Below are 20,355 nucleotides of genomic sequence, written 5' to 3'. Positions count from 1 at the left end.
TCTTCACGAAGCTGCACGAACGGTACGAGTTCCCGGTGGACTGCTCAGAAAAACGTCTTGGGCGGAACAAAGTGCACAATGCCGCCCTCACGAAGATGAGCACCGCCCTCGCTAGTTGGCCGAACCGAGTGAAGAAAATGATTAAGAAGGGCGAGAGTTACGAGAAGATCAAGGAGTCAAATCCTTCTATCACCGAGCAAGACTACGCTGATTTCAAGATCAAGTGCGAGAGCGAGTCAACGTCGGATTCTAGTCAGTGGGGGAAGGACATGCGGAGTCTGAACTTAGGCACCCACAAACTTGGTCCTGGCGGTTTTAGGGCGGCGCAACCGAAATGGGACGCCCAGGATAAGGAGCGTGTGAAGAACGGCCTCCAACCCCTCTTCTCACAATACAAAAACAAGCAAACCAGGCAGTTCCTCCTGGCCCGGTACCGTGTTGACCCCACTACAAAGGAGCTCACCACCAATCCGGAGGTGAAGGAGTTTGAGGCTCTTCTGGTAAGGAGTGCACCCGCTTAATTAGCTCCTTTATGGTTGCATTCGAATTGATGAATCCAAATTACTAAGTGGTTCATGCATGTTCCTCCCGTAGGCTAAGGAGGAAGCTGCTAATAAGGAAGGCGAAACCAGTAGCGGCACGGGGTCCACGAGCTCCTCGCAGTGTGCCCCTTGGGACAACCCTTTAAATAGGGCGTTGAATGTCCACAAGAAGAGGGATCCATTGAGTAAACCGACGTCGGCTGGTCGTGTGGTCGGCGAAGGATGCTCTATGAAATGGTCGGATTACTATAAGTCGGGGAAATCCTCGAAAAAGGCCACCATCGATGAGAAGGAGGTCGCACATCTCAAGGCACAAGTTGCGCAGATCCCGACAATTGTCGAGGAGCAAGTGCGACAACAAGTGCAACATATCGTGGAGACCCAACAGAGGACGCAAAGACAGCAAGTGGAGGACCAAGTGGGCCACACGCTTAGCTCTATCATCCCTACCTTGGTTGCCGGTCTGGACGCGTGGTATAGGGGAGGAAAAAAGGGGCCTCCCCCGGTTCCCAGCTTCACGAGCAGCAACTCGCACAACGTGGAGCCATCGGTGAGTCCGCAGGTGGCAACAATGGTGTCTCCGGCGGCGCCAACCTTGGTGGCTCCCGCGGCGCCAACCTTGGTGGCTCCGGCGGCGCCAACCTTGGTGGCTCCGGCGGCGCCAACCTTGGTGGCTCCCGCGGCGCCAACCTTGCTGGCTCCCGCGGCGCCATTACTTCAGCTCAATGCACCCGTCGCTGCGGATAATACGCCGCCCGGCACCGCACCAACAAGTGGCCACTCCATCAGTTGCACGCCCGTAGCCGGCGGTGCCTCGACCTTAGCCGAGCTGGACGCCATCACGGTAACCAACCCTCGTCTCCGATGACTTCCATATCCATATCCTTGCCTTTGACTAGCTAGCCATCCCTAACGCCCTACATGTTTTCCGCGAGCTCTGCCGTCGACGTCCCATGCACTCTCCTGCAGTTTGTGAACGGCGAGTTGATCGATGTTGCCAAGGCCAAAATCGTTCAACCGAGCAACCGTCAGTTACACGGTAGACCCATGCAACCCGACGTGTATAGGATTCAACTGGTCCGGGTGCTTAGCGGCTACGACGACGTGCTACCTCCCTTTCAACCCCATGGTGCCGACGAAGATGAGGTCCTTACCCTCCAGCATTGCTTCAATTGGTCCATGGTTTGGCCAAAGAGCCAGATTCGTTTGGGGGCGAGGGACACCACCCCACAGACAGCACCCCCAGCCGTGCCGGCGCCAAGCCATGGCAAGACCACCCCAACGGTGCCGCCATCAGCTGATGAGGACATGCATATGGCACAGGATCCGAACGATGGTCCAGACGAGGATAGTACGTTTGCCAACCTTGACTACAACTTCGATTTTGGGATGGACTACGATCTCAATAGCCAACCCTCTCAAGCTGCCGCCGAGGGGAAAACCTATTGCAACAAGCGGCACCTATTCTGTTCTCAGGAGACGCCTCCAGCTGCCGACTTCACCGAGACTCAGCCGATAGCCGAGGTGAGATGTGTTATCAGTCCTAACACACTGAAGAAGGCTTGCGAAGAGGAGAATGCAGTCCCAGTAAATACGAAGCCGAAGGGACGGAAAAGAAAGAAGAAGGACGACAAGTCTGCCAGCCAGCCGGCACCTATCCGTGCTCAGGACGGGCCACCAATGCCCAAGAATATCGAGTCGAGGGTGCATGTGTCGGGTGAGCGGATGCTAATTCAAAGATTGTACGATGCTGCACCCGGTCCTATGCGATCTCTGGTTGACGGTATTCAGTTTATGGAGGAGCGGCGTATCAGGGAGAAAGATCATGGATACCCGGTGTATGTTGCCAAGGTGCCCTCGGGCCATGGCTTTGTCGATAGTGGCTTCGCGGAGAAGATCTTCCTGCGGTATGATGACATCTTCGCCATGCTGAACAGTTATCCGCTGCACTACACCTTCATTCGCCTATACTCGCTCAGCAAGGCGATGCGGATCATTAGAAACAACATCCCGGACATCGCCATAGCCGACCCCTTCTACATGCGTGCCGTCCACTTGGCCACCGCCGGAGACCGGGCAGTCGCGAGTGGATACCTCAAAGACTTCTTTCTAGCGAACCAGAAGAAGTGTAACCTCCTCCTGCCTGTATTTCCCGAGTAAGTCACCCCTCACCGTACCGGTCTTAACTCGTGATTTTTTTAGATTTCAATCGTCATGTTCTTAAACATTATGTGTTCTACGCAGAGACAAAACCTGCACACTCATCTCCATAACCCCGAAATATTCCGTGGCCACATACTTCGATGCGGACAGTAAGTCAACCACGGACTACACGAATGTCAAGGCCGTACTTGATGATGCTCTCAATGGCTACGTCAAAGCGAAAGGCCACATGCAGAGGCCAAATGTTAGGTACGGGAAGCATGTGTTCAAGCACCAAACAAAGTTTCCCTGCGTCAAGAAGCTGCCTTCTAGTAACAAGGATGCCTACTACACCCTCTATCACATGAATAAGTTCATACGGGACCAGCAGCAGCTTACGCTACCTGAGCATCTCAGAGACTGGGCCAACAAATTGTCGCGGGTCCCCGACGACGGCATCAAGCAAGACTTCTTCCGCATCCAAGTAGAGTTTTGTGAAATCATCCATCAAGATGTCGTTACAAAGCGCGGGGGAGTTCTACGCCGGCTATCAGCCGTCGAACAGTGACATAGACACAATGCTCCAAATGCAGGGTGACGACTACCGCTCATGGATGTGCTTGAAGAAAGGCGGCGGTTTTATCCACGCTCCGAGAAAGTCTTGATGTGCGAGCCTAGTTATGTAGTTGTGAACTAAAGACGAGCTTCGTTGTAATAAACTTTATCCGAGCACTTTACTTGCATGTCCGTTTAATTACTAGTTCGGCTATGTTTGTGAACTTATATATATGGCTCTGTCGTTTTCCGCACTTGATTTGGTCGTTAATTTTGTTTGCATATGCCGATGATTAGAATGGTTGGTCACTTGTACACTCGGGGGTGGAGCAAGCGAGCCTGGTGTGATGGCACAAATATCCATGTCTTGTGCATCCTACCTGGCCTCGCTTACTCCATCCCCGAATGTTAAAATTTGTTTTGACCAACAATGTATGAGGCCCTCGTCATTCCATTTGCTTTGGTTTTTCAGAATGCCGATGATTAGAATGGTTGGTCACTCGTACACTCCGGGGTGACGCCGGTGAGCTCGGTGTGATGGCACAAATATCAATCTCTTGTGCATCCTACTCGGCCTCACTGACGCCATCCCGGGATGTTCATATTTGTTTCGACCAACAATGTATGAGGCATTCCATTTAGTTCATACTAGCTACTTGTCTCTTATTTGAGTTGGCACTTCTTAATTGCATTGGCCGATGATTAAATTTTGTGGTCACTACACTTGGGGGAGGCGTTAGTGAGCCTGGTGCGATGACACAAGTATCAATCTCTTGTGCATCCTACTTGGCCTCACTAACGCCTTCCCTAAATGTTAATATTTGTTTGGACCAACAATGTATGAGGCCCTCGTCATTCCATTTGCTTTGGTTTTTTAGAATACCAATGATTAGAATGTTCGGTCAACTGTACACTCCGGGGTGACGCCAGTGAGCCTGGTGTGATGGCACAAATATCAATCTCTTGTGCATCCTACCTGGCCTCACTGACGCCATCCCGGAATGTTAATATTTGTTTCGACCAACAATGTATGAGGCCCTTGTCATTCCATTTGCTTTGGTATCTCAAAATGCCAATGATTAGAATGTTTGGTTACCTATACATTTGGGGGAGGGGCTAGTGAACCTGGTGCGATGACACAAGTATCAATCTCTTGTGCATCCTACTTGGTTTCACTTACCCCTTCTCTAAATGTTAATATTTGTTCCGACCAACAATGTATGAGGCATGCCTTTTTAGTTCATACTACTTGGATCGTTTTTGAGTTTGCTCTTATTCGTTGCAAACATCTATGAGCGTGCACTAATGTTTCTTTGGCTTGTGCATATGTGCAGATATGACGTGGTATGTCGTGTACAAGGGCAAGGTTCCCGGAGTCTACAACGACTGGGAGGAGTGTCGGAGACAGGTTCACCGTTTTAGCGGTAACAGCTACAAAGGGTACACCACTAGAGCGGAGGCCGAAGATAGATACGCACGCTATTTGGCGGGAGAGAGGAGGGAGCGGAGGAGGAACCGGATGAAGACCACTATCATCGGGATGGTGCTAGTACTGACTCTAGCTCTCTTCTATGTGATTGTACTTTAGATGATCGATCTTGTGTAATCATTTGCGACTTTGTAACCCCGTAACTTGCATTGTAACCTCGTAACTTCTCTAATGTGAAATCTTGTGAATCATGTGGGGCTAATGTGAAGAACTATGTATGGATGAGCTGTGCTGTTGTGTATATGTGTTATATATCCTGTATTGTGCTATTGTACCATATACAACCTGTATAAATACCTGCCAGGATACAAAAAAAAATCGATATTGTAGCAGTGGCGCACTGGTTTCCCATCAGTGGCGCACTGCCACTAAGTAGCAGTGGCGCACTGCCCTGGCTCCAGTGGCGCACTGCCCTGTGATCCCCTACAATTCTAGCAGTGGCGCACCAGGCACTTCAGCAGTGGCGCACGCCCACACGCAGCAGTGGCGCACGTCCACACGCAGCAGTGGCGCAGCAGCTCGCTGAAGCAGTGGCGCACCTTGTCTAGACAGTAGTGGCGCACCTTGTCGAGACAGTAGTGGCGCACTGCAGCTGACCAACAGTGGCGCACCAATTTGAAGTAATAGTGGCGCACTGCTGGACATGTCAATGGCGCACCACGCAGTGCGCCACTGTTATCAAGGATAGTAGTGGCGCACCACTAGTGCGCCACTACTAGGAGTTAGCAGTGGCGTGATAACAGTGGCGCACCACTAGTGCGCCACTGATGGCTATATGTGGTGCGCCACTGAATGCCTTTTTTCTAGTAGTGTTGATGACTATGCTGAAACTGGATGTCCCGATAATTTTCACGCTGCATCCAAGCCAACCGAAACATCCGCAACTGTTGCTTCCAAGGCACATGTGTCATCTCATTCGATAGAAACGGAGATAGAAGAATTACGGCAACAAGTGCAGTTATTGAAGAAACAAAATGTGACTGCCTGGACCAAGCAAAAAGGTCCTTTGAACGTGAACAAGCTGCTCTTCTCGAAGCGCAAAAATCTCTTGATCTTGAAAAATCTGCTACTTTGAAGGCCGCTCGCTCTACGGAACGCGAGAATTATATGCTCGACCTTATGACTGATGCGAGTGAAGATACGCTTTCTTTCTCCTCTTGTCATACTAAGTAATTTTTCCCTGAGGATTATTTATTCTTCCCTCTGTTCTTTCTTCATAAGCGTCTTTATAGATGCTGCTGCCGAAGAGCATAGAGTGAGCTTGCGGGTTAGTGGCCTTATGCGACTTGTGACTGAAGCTAATGTGGACTTCTGGGCAAATGAAGCACGCTGTCGTCGTATTTTTCAGTTCAAGGATCGCGCTGCTCAGACTCGAAATTTTGTTGGACTTTGCCGCAATACGCTGGGCACAGTATATAAGACTCTATTTCCTGGCAATCCTCAACCCGAAGAATTCTCTGAACTGCTGGCGAAATTCAAGAACGTCCAAGATATTCGTGGTCTTATAAGGGCGCAGATGATTGCTGGTGCAAAATTTGCTCTTATCTGGGTTAGAATTTGTCACTCGGAGATTGACCTTGGCGAAGTTGTGAGTAGGGTCCTTCTGAAATGCTCAAGAAGAAGAATAAAAATTGATCGTTATGTTGAAGTGGTACAAGATCCTGCCGAACAGATAGTTGACAAACTGCTTTAGCTGGACTCTGATTTTTTCAGGGGTTCCTAATATAATAGTTTCTCCCCGTAAATACATGTCTCCAATATGTATGGATAAGTGTAATTTTCCTCATAAACTTTGTATAGCTATATTGAATCGTGCATGAGGTTTATTTCAAACCAAGACGCATACTTGTAACTTTGTTGTATACTTTATTGATTTATGGTGTACCCAAAATAACTTCTCATATATACTTTGTTGTCGTACTATCTTTATGGTTTCGCGAGACCTTTGTGTGATCAAGGCGAACCTTGTTTGGGGTACCCAAATCCTTTCATTTGTATCAGCCGAGCCACCGAGCGTTGGGTGGCGATGACCCTTAATTAATTTGCTCGCGAGATTTGCGCAAAGCCAAAGCAAGTATATTGCGACGATTGTCGAGTTTACTATATTGAACTATGCGGGTCGAGCCCCCGAGCGTAGATTTTGCAGAAGAAGGCACAATAATTTTCGACATCACTATTTTTATTCCAACCATGCTATATTTCAGCAAAGCAAGCCCGCCTCATTAAAAACCTTTCAGTCCCACATGGTACCCTAAAAGGAAAAGATTGCGTTTGAAAACTTGCGAGCTGTTCTAATACATTATATGTTTACATGGTCGTTCGAGTTCAGCCTTGGTAACTTCTTTTCTACGCATAGAAACACCGTAGCTGTGCAACATTCCACAGATTTCCTTCATCATTTCAAGTTTTCTTGTCCTTGAGACGATAAGCTCCACTTGAGATGACCTCTGTGACAATGTAAGGTCCCATCCATGGGGATTCCAGCTTCTCATGGCTATGTTGCTTGAGTCAAAGGAGTAGATCCCCGAGTTCAAAGGATCGGGGACAGAGTCGACGATTATGATATTTCTTCAAGTTCTGCTGGTATGCACTTACTCGAGATAATACAACGTCTCTAGCTTCGTCGAGTGCATCGACATCGTCTTCGAGTGCTTTCTGTGACACTTCTTCATCGTATTCTGTTATCCTTGGCGAATCATGAGGCAATCTATTGGAAGCACGGCCTCCGCCCCGTGGACCAGAAAGAAAGATGTTTCTTGAGTTGCTGCGTTTGGTGTTGTTCGTAGGCTCCATAACATGGAGGGTAATTCTTCGACCCAAGCGTGCCTTGCTTTTTCGAGTGGTGCTAGCAAGCGTTTCTTGATGCCATTGCAGAGAAGGCTGTTTGCTTTTTCAACCAGGCCGTTGGTTTGTGGATGTGCCACTGATGCGAACTGTTGTTTGATGCCTAGCCCTTCGCAATAATCTTTGAATTCTCGAGAGGTGAAGTTGGTGCCATTGTCTGTTACTATGCTGTTTGGGACGCCAAAGCGAAAAACGATCCCCTTGATAAAATTTACCGCCGCTGTTGCGTCCGCTGTTGTTACTGGCTTCGCCTCGATCCACTTGGTAAATCCGTCGACTGCGACTAGTAAATAAATGTGGCCCCCTGGCCAAGACTTGTGCAGTTTTCCTACCATGTCGAGTCCCCACTGGGCAAAAGGCCACGCCAAAGGTATTGGCATTAAGTCAGCTGCTGTGGCGTGTGGTTTGGACGCAAATCTTTGACAAGCTTCACAAGTGCGCATAATGTTCTTCGCATTCTCAATGGCTGGTAGCCAATAAAAGCCTGCTCGAAAAGCTTTTGCTGCGATTGCTCGACTGCTCACATGATGGCCGCATGTTCCTTCATGTATGTCCTTGAGTATAATCAGTCCTTCTTCAGGTGTGATACACCACTGCAGAACACCTGAGATACTGCATTTGTATAGCTCACCTTTGACCACTGTGAACGCCTTGGACCGCCAGATGATTCTACGAGCTTCGACAGGATCTGCTGGGATTTCTTGGTTCATGATGTACCCCAAGTATGCTTACATCCATGGAATCTGTATCATCAGTACTTCTTCTGGTTCTTCTTCCTCATCTGAAGTCGACGATTCTGGGGCTGCTGCAGCCCCGAGCCATTTTTGCTCTTCCTCTTTTTCTTCGGTTGTCCTTGTGCTATGGGTTTCTTCGGCTTGATTGATCTTTCGCTGATTTCCTCCCAAAAGACTCCTGGAGGTACGGGCAGGAATTGCGACCCGATGTTTAATAGAGTATCGGCTTCATCGTTGCTGAATCTGCTTACGTGATTTACTTCGCATCCATCGAAAGTTCCTTCTAAGTCATTGTATGCATCTCGATATGCCACCATATTGTCATTGACCGCGTAGCACTTATTCATCACCTGTTGTACTACCAGATGTGAGTCCCCGAAGATTTTTATACGGGTTGCGCCGCAAGCTTTTGCCATCCTCATCCCATGTAATAGAGCCTCATATTCTGCTTCATTATTTGATGCGTTTGGGAAGGTCATATGTAATACATATTTCAACTTGCCAGCTTGTGGAGAAGTAAGGACCACCCCAGCTCCTGCTCCTTCTGTTCTCTTGGACCCGTCAAAGTGCATATTCCACGTACTGGATAAATCTGGTGGTCCCTTATTTTGAAGCTCAATCCACTCTGCTATGAAGTCCGGCAGAATCTGCGACTTGATTGCTTTTCTATTTTCATATGTGATGTCCCGAGGAGAAAGCTCCATTCCCCAAAGGGAGACGCGTCATGTAGCTTCTGGATTGTTCAAGATGTTCGAGAGAGGTGCTTCATTGACTACCACGATCGGGTGTGCCGAAAAGTAGTGTCTTAGCTTTCTCGCGGACATGAAGACTCCATATGCCAGTTTCTGATAATGTGGGTATCGCTGCTTGGATGGAGATAAAACTTCGCTGTGGAAATATACTGGGCGTTGGACACCATGGATCTTTCCTTCTTCCTCCCGTTCGACAACGAAGACAGTGCTAACCACCTGTGGTGTGGCTGCAATGTATAGCAGTAAGGGTTCTTTTTCTCGTGGAGCCACTAGAACTGGTGGTGTTGAAATAGCACGCTTCGGATGCTCGAAAGCTTTTTCTGCATCTTCATTCCACTCGAATTTTTCCCCTTGTTTTATGAGCGCATACAAAGGTAACACTTTTTCTCCCAACCTTGCGACAAACCTACTCAAAGCCGCGACACGCCCTATCTGCTGTTGTATTTCCCTGAGCTTGGTCGGGTTCTTCATCGTCAGGATTGCTTGTATCTTTTCTGGGTTTGCTTCGATTCCTCTAGCTGACACTAAGTATCCGAGGAGTTCTCCCGCAGGAACACCAAAGGAACATTTTGTCGGGTTCAGCTTGATACGGAACTTGTCGAGGTTGTCAAAAGTTTCGCGGAGATCGTCGATTAAGGATTGCTCTTTTTTCTTCGTGATGGCCACATCATCAATGTATACTTGGACGTTTTTTTCCAATCTGTGTTGCCAGGCACTTCTGCATCATCCGCTGGTATGCGGCTCCCGCGTTTTTCAACCCGAACAACATTTTTTTGTAATAGAAAACGTCGTATGAGGTTATGCAAGCTGTTTTGGCTTCATCTTCTATTTTTAGGCGAATCTGGTTGTAACCAGAGTACGCATCCAGGAAGGAAAGACGTACGCAACCTGCCGTGGAATTGATAATTTGATCAATCCGCGGGAGGGGAAAGTGATCCTTTGGACAATGTTTATTGAGACACGTGAAATCGACGCACATGCGAAGGACTTTAGTGTTTTTCTACGGGACCAAGAATGGGTTGGCGACCCAGGTGGCTTCAGTTTTTATCTCTTTAATGAATCCATCGTCTTCGAGGCGATGAATTTTTGACAACATAGCTTTGCGATTCGGCTCAGAGAAATGGCGTAGGGGTTGTCGTATTGGTCTTCCTCTTGGATCCAAATTGAGGGCGTGCTCGGCGAGTTCCCTGGGTACTCCTGGCATGTCAGCTGGGCACCATGTGAAGATTTCCCAATGCTCACGGAGGAACTCAACAAGCGCGCTTTCCTATGCGTGGTCCAGGTTGGCCGCGATAGACGTAGTTTTCTTGGGGTCCGTTGGATGGATCTGCACTTCCTTGGAATCTTTGGAGGTGTCAAAAGCTTGCTCTTGCAAGGATCTACTTCCGTCTGGCAGCACATCATGGTTGGTGGTGAGTTTTGTCGCCTCGTATTCAGCTTGCATACCGAACGACTCGGAGATTCTATTGAAGTCTCTGTCGCATTTATCTGATAAGGCGAAACTTCCGCTGACTGTTATTGGTCCATTGGGTCCAGGGATTCTCCACAAGAGGTATGTGTAATGTGGCACTACCATGAATCTGGCGTACGCGCGTCGCCCTAGGATTGCGTGGTATTGTGACGGCCAATCCATAACCTCAAATTCTAGCTTCTCCTTCCTGTAATTTTCCGACGTTCCAAATTGTACATCGAGAGCTATCTTGCCCAAGGGATAATTTGGCTTCTCGGGTGTTATCCCATGGAATCATGTATCCGTCGGCATCAGGTTGGCCAACGAGATGTGCATCTTTCTCAACGTATCTGCGTAGATCAGATTTATACTGCTGCCTCCATCTATGAACACTCGAGGAACCTCATATCCCTCGATGTCTGCGGGTAGTACTAGAGCCGAATGTCCTGGTCTTGGCACCTGGGGCGGATGATCCTCCCTGATGTATCCTATTGGCTGACAGGACCAATTGAGGTACTCGACAGTTGGTGGTGGCGACAGGAATGCCATGTTTACCTGTCGGGTGATCAGCTTCTGCGTCCTGTTCGTTGGCCTGCCCTTCTGGATCATTGTTACTGCTCCCTTTGTTTGTGTGTATCCACCACTAGAATTGGGGGGACCGGTGATCTGCAACTGTTGTTGCGAGTTCCTGTTATTGATTGCTAGCGGTGGTGGTTGTGGTATGTGCACCTCGCTTCTTGGCCCTTGTGCGTATCCTCGACTTACTGCTTCAGATTGTGAATTTTCCGTGATTCTTCAGAAAGCTTGGAATGTTCGGCAATCCTTTTGGAGGTGACCCGACTACCTCCTTCTGTCGGCATCTATGTAGAAGTGCATCTGGCATGGACCGTTCATGATTTCTTCGGGTGACATGTTGTATCTTGATCGATTGTTCTGCCTGCTGGAACTAGACGCATCTCTATTTTCGCTTCGTTGTCCGCTTCCCGTGCGATAATCGTCGCGGTGGCTATCGCCATTATTGCTGCGGAAGCCAGCCGAAACTTGGCTGGGACCGTCGTATTCTGCAAAGTTGCGGAATCTTTTCCTGTTTTGGTTGCTAGTTCTGTTGCAATCTTCTTCGGGTGAACGAGCTCGCTTGTTGTAGACAGCGTCTTCGCCGTCGGCCCATTTGTTTGCTATATCCATGAGATCCGTGACCATTCTCGGATTTGCTCTTCCCAATTCTTCGACTAGGTCCCTTCTACGGATACCCCCGATAAATGCGTCGATTGCTCTCTTGTCCGATATGTGCTCAGCTGTGTTCTTTACGAGACTCCATCGCTGGATGTGTGCTCTCATCGTCTCGCCTGATTTCTGCGTGCAAGCTCTCAGCTGCTTGATCGACACTGGCTTCTTGCAAGTAGATTTGAAGTTTTACACAAACGCCCTTTCGAAAGTTTCCTAGCTATCTATCGACTCCTCCGGCAATTTTCTCATCCATGACCTTGCGGCTCCGCTGAGGTAGACTTGGATGCTTTGCATTGCCGTTGCTTTTGTGCCTCCCATTAATTTTACCGTTTCAACGTAATCAACCAGCCAATCCTCTGGGTCCTCGAGCCCATCGAATTTTTCGTAATTGTCGGGTAGTTTGAAACTAGCAGGTACTCGAGTCTTGCGAACCCTACGGGTAAAGCAAGGGAGTCCGCAATATTCTTCGTTCTCCTCAGATGTCTGGCGATTTTCTCGGCCTCTTTCTTCACGGACTCTTTCTTCACGGACTCTTCCTTCCCGTGCTCTATCAACTCGTGCTTGAGCTGTATTGAGCCTTGCCTCATCCTCTCTTTGGTTGTTTCGGGTCGCCGTTGCTACCTATCGAGGAATGAGTTGTCGCTGTGGTGACCTTGATCTACGGTTTCCTACTTGCCTTGGACTGTTACGGCGTGTAGATCTTGCGGGTTCCGGGGCAACCTCTCTGCTAGCTATCGCTGCTCCCATAACGCCGATACCTGCCATTGCAGTTTGATACAAAGATGCACGGGGGTCACCAGGAGGTGGCCTGGTTGCCATCAGGTATGCATGTGTTGCCATGTAAGCTGCTTCTGGCGTCTTTGGTGTTATGTTTCCTCTCGAATCTATCGACATGAATGATGTGTCGAGATCCTGGATCAGATGCTCTCCTCGCTGATCCTCGGGTATGCCTGCCATGCAAGATCGTGTTCTTCCTCCAGGCACTACTAGGAAAAGGCCTAGCCGTAATATTGCCATCAGTGGCGCACCACTAATGAGGTGCGCCACTGCTATATAGCAGTGGCACACCAAAAAGTGGTGCTCCACTGATACAAAAATAGCAGTGGCGAACTACTTTTGAGGTGCGCCACCACAAAAGGTCGGCCAGATCCCACCCCTTCCCCAAACTTAGCAGTGGCACACCCCTTTCTAGTGCGCCATTGCTATCTCGCACAGCAATGGTGCACTAGAAAGTGGTGCGCCACTACTAAGTTTGGGGAAGGGGTGGGACGAGGGGGCGGGCTGGTCCCAGGTTAGCAGTGGCGCACCCCTTTCTAGTGCGCCATTGCTATCTCACATAGCAATGGAGCACCAGTGAGCGGTGCGCCACTGCTAACCTGGGACCATTTCCTGCTTTTCCCACCCCCATGTGGCACCCACTTTCCCCAACACTCTTCCATCACCTCCCACCAAATTTGGATCTGGTCGTGTTGCTCCTCCTTCCCACCTCATTTCCACCCCTTCATTCACCCAAATCAAGTTGTTAAACCTAATTTTCTTGAGAGGTAAGTAAGGGGAAACTCTCTCTCCTACTTAATCTCATCTTTCTTTCTCTCATCCAATCTCTCGGTCTCTCGCTCAATCGTCTTCATAGGTAAGTAAGGTGATCGGTCCCGATCTATCGTCTTGCACACGTGTGTGTGTGTGCATATATGTTATGCGAAGCCTCCACACATGTACATGTGTTGTATGCATGCGAGAAGCCTCCACATGTGTTGTATGCATTCGAGAAGCCTCACATGCATGTGTTGTATGTGAAGCCTCCACATGTGTTGTATGCGAAGCTTGCACATAGGTGGTGCATGCATGTTTTTGTTTGCAGGGGGATTTGAAATGCGAGTTGCCAATATTTTTCCGAAACGTTGATTCATTTCCGTTTCGGTGAAAAATTGGCATACTACGCATATACATAGGTCCTATTTTTAGGGAAGGTCATGCCAAAATTTTCTTTTGGTTCTAAAATATTCATTTTCTCTCTACCCCGCAGGCGACCATGGTTGGCATGATGAGCGAAGGCATTGTGGCTAGGTTTTTGATATCCGCGACGACCGAGATGATTAAAAATAACCAAACGGAGATAAGATGTCCGTGTTGAAGATGCAAGCTGACGAGCCTTATGGACCCTAAATCCGATATGGTGCGGGACCACCTTCTCGTGCGTGGTATCATGGATAGCTATCGGTGGCAAGGTGATGAAGAAGATTATGAATTTGTCCATGGGATTTCAAGAAATAAGGAAGGTGAGCACCATGTAGAAGATCCCGGAGATGATCATGATCACAATGTAGAAGATCCTGGACCTGATGAGGAAGATCAAGACGGAGATCATCATGATGATCATGAAGATGAAGACGATGGACCATCATCGATGGACTGGGTGCAGGACCCTTATCTTCAAGAGATGCTTCTCAAGCAGACGAGTAACGCCAGAGCTGCCGCCCGAGAGAAAGCCAAGCTGGATCAACTGGAGATAGACGCGGTTACTCCATTGTATGAAGGATGCAGGCCCGAGGATACCCGCCTGAAAGTAACGCTCATGGCTCTGGAGATGAAGGTAAAGCACAAAATGACCGACACATCCTTCAATGACAACATGTCATTCTGGCACGAACGTCTTCCCAAAGGTAACACGTGTCCGACTAGTATCGAGGAGGCCAAGAAAATCGTGTGTCCTCTGGATTTACCGCACGTGAAATACCATGTGTGCTTGAACAATTGCATAATTTATCGGAACGAGCACGTGGGGTCTACCATATGTCCGGAGTGCGGCGTCAGTGGATACAAGAAGGGGAAGAAAGCTCCTCGGAAGGTGGTGTGGTACTTTCCGATCACTCCTCGTCTGCAGCGGTATTTCGCGGACCCTAAGCAAGCAAAGCTAATGTGCTGGCACGCGGAGATGAAGAAGCGAGAAGATGATGCGAATGATTCGGAGATAAAGAAAAAGGACAAGATGTTGAGACACCCTTCGGATGCTAGGCAGTAGAATGCATTGAACCTCGAATACCCAGAATTTGGGGACGATCCTAGGAACATCAGGCTGGGTGCGAGCACCGATGGAGTCAATCCGTTTGGCAGCCAGAGCAACACGCATAGCACCTGGCCTGTATTTGTGTGGATGTACAACCTCCGCCCTAGATGTGCATGAAGAGGAAGTACATTCAAATGAGTATGCTAATTGAAGGGCCGAAACAACCAGGGAACGCCATCAATCTGTGTATGGGGCTGCTGAAAGAGGAGCTAGCCACGCTATGGGATGCACCTGCCAATACGTGGGACGCCACCGCGGAAGAATATTTCCCTATGAGAGCCGCGCTGCTCACGATGGTGCACGACTTTCTCGGTTACGGATATGTCGCGGGGCAGGTGGTCGATGAATTCAATGCATGCGTCAGGTGCATGGATGACACAACGTCTCGCCAGCTAGATAGAGATCCAGGGTCTTCGAAAACGGTGTTCATGGGACATCGAAGGTGGCTTCGCGACGATGATGCATGGAGGAAACGCAAGGATCTGTTCGATGGTCAAAACGAACCCCGAAGACGACCACGTACGAGGAGCGGCGAGGAAATAGACGAGCTATTGAAAAATTGGAAAGAGTGCCCATGGCCAGGAAAGAAGTGAAAGTTGCCGGAGCCGCTGCTGAAGGTATGGAAGACAAGGTCTGTTTTCTGGGACTTGCCGCACTGGAAGATCCTCCGTGTGCCTCACAGCCTTGATGTCATGCACATCACGAAGAACGTGTGCGAGAGTCTGCTTGGTACCCTGCTCAACATGCCAGAGAGGACCAAAGATGGGCTGAAAGCAAGGTACGACTTGCTATCAATTGGCATCAGGGAGGAGCTTCACGCGGGACGCCCTAATGGTGATGACGATGACGATGACGATGACGATGATGATCATGCGGAGGACACGCAAAGTCGTCGCAGGGGCAAAAAGGGAAAGAAGATCAAATATTACTGCCCCCACGTGCTTCACTCTAAGTCAGAAGGAGATCGAGCAGTTTTTCAACTGTCTCCTAGGAGTAAAACTTCCTTACGGTTACGCGGGGAAGATAAGCAGGTACCTAGACGTAGCGAAGCAGAGGTTCAGCGGGATGAAGTCTCACGACTGTCACGTGCTGATGACGCAGATACTTCCGGTTGCAATTCGTGGGATCATGGACGCGCACGTCCGTGAAACGCTTTTTGGCCTATGCAACTTTTTCGACGTCATCTCTCAGAAGTCTATTGGCGTGAGGCAACTCAGAAGGCTACAGGAAGAGATCGTGGTGATACTATGCGAGCTTGAGATGTACTTCCCGCCTGCATTCTTCGATGTTATGGTGCATCTACTGGTACATATCATGGAGGATATCATCCAACTGGGGCCGAAGTTCCTGCACAGCATGATGCCGTTCGAAAGGATGAATGGTGTTATCAAAGGATACGTTCGCAACAGGGCACATCCGGATGGAAGCATAGCCAAGTGCTTTTTGACCGAAGAGTGCATCTACTTCTGCACGAGTTATCTAGAAATCGAGAACCCCGTTGGTCTACCCGTAAACAAGCACCTCGGGAGGCTCACTGGATTGGGTCACCACGAGGGTAGCCGCGAAATGCATGTCGACTTCAAGGGTCGAATCGCCGACTTTGAAAGAGCAAACCTAGTCGCGCTACAACACATAGACGTGGTCGATCCTTGGGTGGTAGAGCACAAAACCTTTATCGCAAAGACGTACAATGACCAGGGCCGACAGAGGACGGACGGAGATATAATCAAAGAGCACAACTCAGCCTTCACGCGGTGGTTCAAGGACAAGATATTGATGTACCCTTTAGACGAGGATTCTTCCGCGGAAGAAAAACTCATATTCGCCTTGTCACAGGGCGCCGAACACAACCTGATGACATTTCAGGCGTACGATATCGACGGCTACACATTCTATACCGAGGAAAAGTACATGAAGAGAGGTTGTCAGAACTCCGGGGCAACGATGGAATCGTACACCGGTGACATCAAGCACAGATACTACGTAAGGATCGAGGAGAATCTAGAAAATCTCCAAAAATATGACTTTTATTTTGGTGTATTATGCTATTTATTACAGGGTTAAATCAATTTTTAAAAAAAGGGAAAAAATTGGGGCCGCGAGGGTTCGAACCTGCCCGGCCAGGGTAAACCAAACAATGGACACTAGCCATTGTGGTACGGTGCGATTCTTGTCAACAGAAGGTGCCGAGCCGTTTTGACCCAAACCTAAATTGGCAGTGGCGCACCCATAGAGGTGCGCCATTGCTAAGCCTCACTGTGGCGCACCCCTAGAGGTGCGCCATTGCTAAGGGGGTCAGGGACTTAGCCAAATATCCCCTCCCCCGTCCCGACCAGATCTCACCCGTACACTCCCCTCCTCTACCGGCGGTGCCTGGACCTCGATCCCCCTCCTCCTCGTCCCACCGGCGGCCGCCTCTCCCCATTCACCACACCCTCTCCGCCGGCGCCTCTTCCGAATCCGCCCCTCCTCTGCCACTCGCCGTACTCGCCGTTCCCCCGAAGTAGGAGCATCACGCCACGTCCTCGACACCACGCCGCGGAGCAGGAGCAGGAGAAGCACGCCACCACGCCCTCGACGCTCCCCTCCTCTACAATGCCACTCTCGATGTTGCCCTACTCGTGTAGCTCCCGATGCCACTGACGCCGCCGCAGAGGACCGCCGCCGCATCCTTCCAAGGTATAGCCCCCGATTCCCCTCCTCCTCCTCCTCCTCGGTGTTAACTGCCAGGAGGATTGCTGCTACTGCTACTGCTAGAAAGGCTACTGCTACTGTTATTGGAAGTTTATTGCTAGAAAGGCTACTGCTACTGCTTGGTTCCTTTGGTGGATTATTGCTAAAAGGCTACTACTTGGTTCCTTTGGTGGATTACATGTCAGTAGCAAGTGAATTGCAAGTAAATTTGTTGTACCTGGTTACTACTTTGTTCAAGAAACAAGCTATACTAGTCAGTACCTGGTTATAATGTTTCATGAGTTCTAGTAAAAGACTAGTGTTGATCATAATTTTATAATGCCAGATCTCCCCACCGGTTCATATCGCGCCCATAGTTTTATAAGGCCTACTCCTGTCTTGACTAGGAATATCTGCGCTAAATTCGCTGTCATGTGATGTATGGAATTTGGGATATGTTGTTGAAATGCAGCTCTCTTAATAAACTGGCACTGAGGTCAGGTATTCAACCATGTTGACCAAGTTCAGGCTGCCCTTTTATGGGTTTGTGACTGCATAGAACTGGATAGGGTACTAGTATTTCAAGAAATTCAATCTGTGAGCATATGTCCATCAAAACACCCACTCTCTGCCTCAGCTGGTGTCTTTTACTAGAACTCATGACTAATGTTACAGTGAAGGGGCATGGTGAAAATGAAAATTGGTGCATTGAAAATAATTTTCTGGAACTTGAGCATCTGATGTTCCTCTAAAGTTTCCACCGGCAACCAATAGAAATGGGTTTCAGTGTTCATGGTTAAATACTTTTGAATTGTTGTTTTGCAAGAAATGTTTCCGCCTAAGTACACTGGGTTGGAGTAGGAGCATGTGTTACAGTTTTCTGTTTTTAGGATTGATAGTTTTGTTTACTTGTTGAGCTTCTATTGGTGGACCCTGCAACTTAATATTTTTTGGGATTGATAGTTTCAGTTAGCAATTTAATCTAGTCTTGCATTAATGTGAAATGCAATGTGCAGGTGCTCCAGTGGCTGCGACCTCATCGATACCCTTCCTCGACTTGGAGCCGGACCTACTCGAGCGCCCCCATCTTCTTCCCGGTGAGCAGCCCTCCATTGTTGCTGCTTGCTGCATGCATTTGCTACTGGTTGCTGCATACATTTGTTGCATGCATTTGCTGCTGGCTGCTGGTGTTGCTTTCTAAATTGCTTGCTGCTGCTGGTGCTGCTTGCTTCTGGTGCTGCTGGCTGCTGGTGCTGCTTGCTGCTGGTGCTGCTGGCTGCTAGTGCTGCTGGTGCTGCTGGCTGCTGGTGCTGCTTGTTGCTCCGTGTTGCTTGCTTGCTGCTGGTGGTGGTGATGCTCCTTGTTGGTGCTGGATGCTCCTTGCCATCTGGTGCATTTTGCTGCTGCTACTGCTGCTAGCATTTTGTTGCTAGTGTGTATGTGGTGGTATCAATACAAATGAGATGTGTTATTTCTGCCGTGCGCCTATGGTGCCATTTTTTGTGCAGGGATTTCAAATGAGTTGCCCAATATCGCCGAAATGTTGATTCATTTCCGTTTCGGCAAAAATGGGGCACTCCTATGTCCATAATTTAGCAAAGGTCATGCCCAATTTTTCCGTGAATTTTTTCGCTAAGTATATGCATTTTTTTACTATTTAGTGCGAACATGGCCGACAACGACGATGCCGGCGGCAGCAAACCATTCTAGCAGGTGGCCGATGAGATGGAGTCACAACATGGTGCCACCGAGGAAGATGACACGGATCTCGAGTACCGAACCGATGGTGCCGCCGAGGATGACACCAGTGATGGTGCTGCCGAGGACGACACCAGTGATGGCGGCGAACACACAGACGGCGGCGAACCGAAGAGGCAACGGAAGGAGCGTCGCTCGAATGTGCTCAGCACCGTGAAGCAGGCATTCACCGAAGTGGGCGCCAATGGGATTCCAACGGCTCCCCCTGAATTAGTCAAAGGGTACGCGTCACAACTCGGGTGCGTCCTCCGGAGCACGGTCTCGATCAACGCCGAGAACCTCAGGCATCCTGACCGAGCGAATTTGCGCTCCCTCCTCTTCACGAAGTTGCACGAACGATACTCGTTCCCGGTTGACTGCTCAGACAAACGTCTCGGACGGAATAAAGTGCATAATGCCGCCCTCACGAAGATGAGCACCGCCCTCGCTAGTTGGAGGAACCGAGTGAAGACAATAATTCTGAAAGGTGACAGTTACGAGAAAATCAAGGAGACAAATCCTTCGATCACCGAGAAAGACTACCAGGATTACAAGATCAAGTGCGAGAGCGACTCAACCTCGAATTCTAGTCAGTGGGGGAAGAACATGCGGAAACTGAACTTAGGCACCCACAAACTTGGTCCCGGCGGTTACACAGTGGCGCAACCGAAATGGGACAAGGAGGATGCGGAGCGTGCGAGGCAAGGCCTACCGCCCCTCTTCTCAAAATTCAAAGATAAGCAAACCGTACGCTATCTCAGGGCCCGGTACAGTGAGGACCCGGTAACAAAGGAGCTCACCACCAATCTGGAGGAGAAGCAGCTTGAGCGTCTTCTGGTAAGGAATGCACCCGCTTAATTAGCTCCTTATGGTTACATTCTAATTAATGAATCCAAATTTCTAAATGGTTCATGCTCCTTCCACAGGAAGATGAAAGCAGCGCGGGGTCCACGAGCTCCCCGTGTGCCCATTGGGACACCCCTTTAAATAGGGTGTTGAATTGTCAACACCCGGATTTTTAAGTCCGAATGCCTATTATGTCATACATCGCAATCCCAGGAATATTGTTGTTGCGAGGCATAATAGTTAAGTATCACAGTCATCATTCATTACAAACCAGAATGTCTTACAAATTGGAATCAC

General features: G+C 49.1%; 1 protein-coding gene across 1 annotated transcript; it reads left to right on the top strand.

The window, feature by feature from the left end:
- Positions 1-1,875: 1,875 nt before the first annotated feature.
- On the top strand, positions 1,876-18,758 carry LOC124664395. The gene is made up of 5 exons (XM_047201927.1): positions 1,876-1,893; positions 1,995-2,066; positions 2,211-2,698; positions 2,787-2,940; positions 18,492-18,758. Exons 1-5 carry the CDS (start codon positions 1,876-1,878, stop codon positions 18,756-18,758), a joined length of 999 nt encoding a protein of 332 aa, XP_047057883.1.
- Positions 18,759-20,355: the final 1,597 nt, after the last annotated feature.

Source organism: Lolium rigidum, chromosome 6 (genome assembly GCF_022539505.1).
Source record: "Lolium rigidum isolate FL_2022 chromosome 6, APGP_CSIRO_Lrig_0.1, whole genome shotgun sequence".
NCBI lineage: Eukaryota > Viridiplantae > Streptophyta > Magnoliopsida > Poales > Poaceae > Lolium > Lolium rigidum.
Note: the sequence above shows the minus strand (reverse complement) of the source record. Positions and strands in the feature narration are given on the sequence as shown.

Coding starts and splice junctions, on each gene's coding strand:
- LOC124664395 (XM_047201927.1), top strand. Junction 2,067..2,210: donor AGACTCAGCCGATAGCCGAG/GTGAGATGTGTT, acceptor ATCCGTGCTCAG/GACGGGCCACCAATGCCCAA. Junction 2,699..2,786: donor CTCCTGCCTGTATTTCCCGA/GTAAGTCACCCC, acceptor TGTTCTACGCAG/AGACAAAACCTGCACACTCA.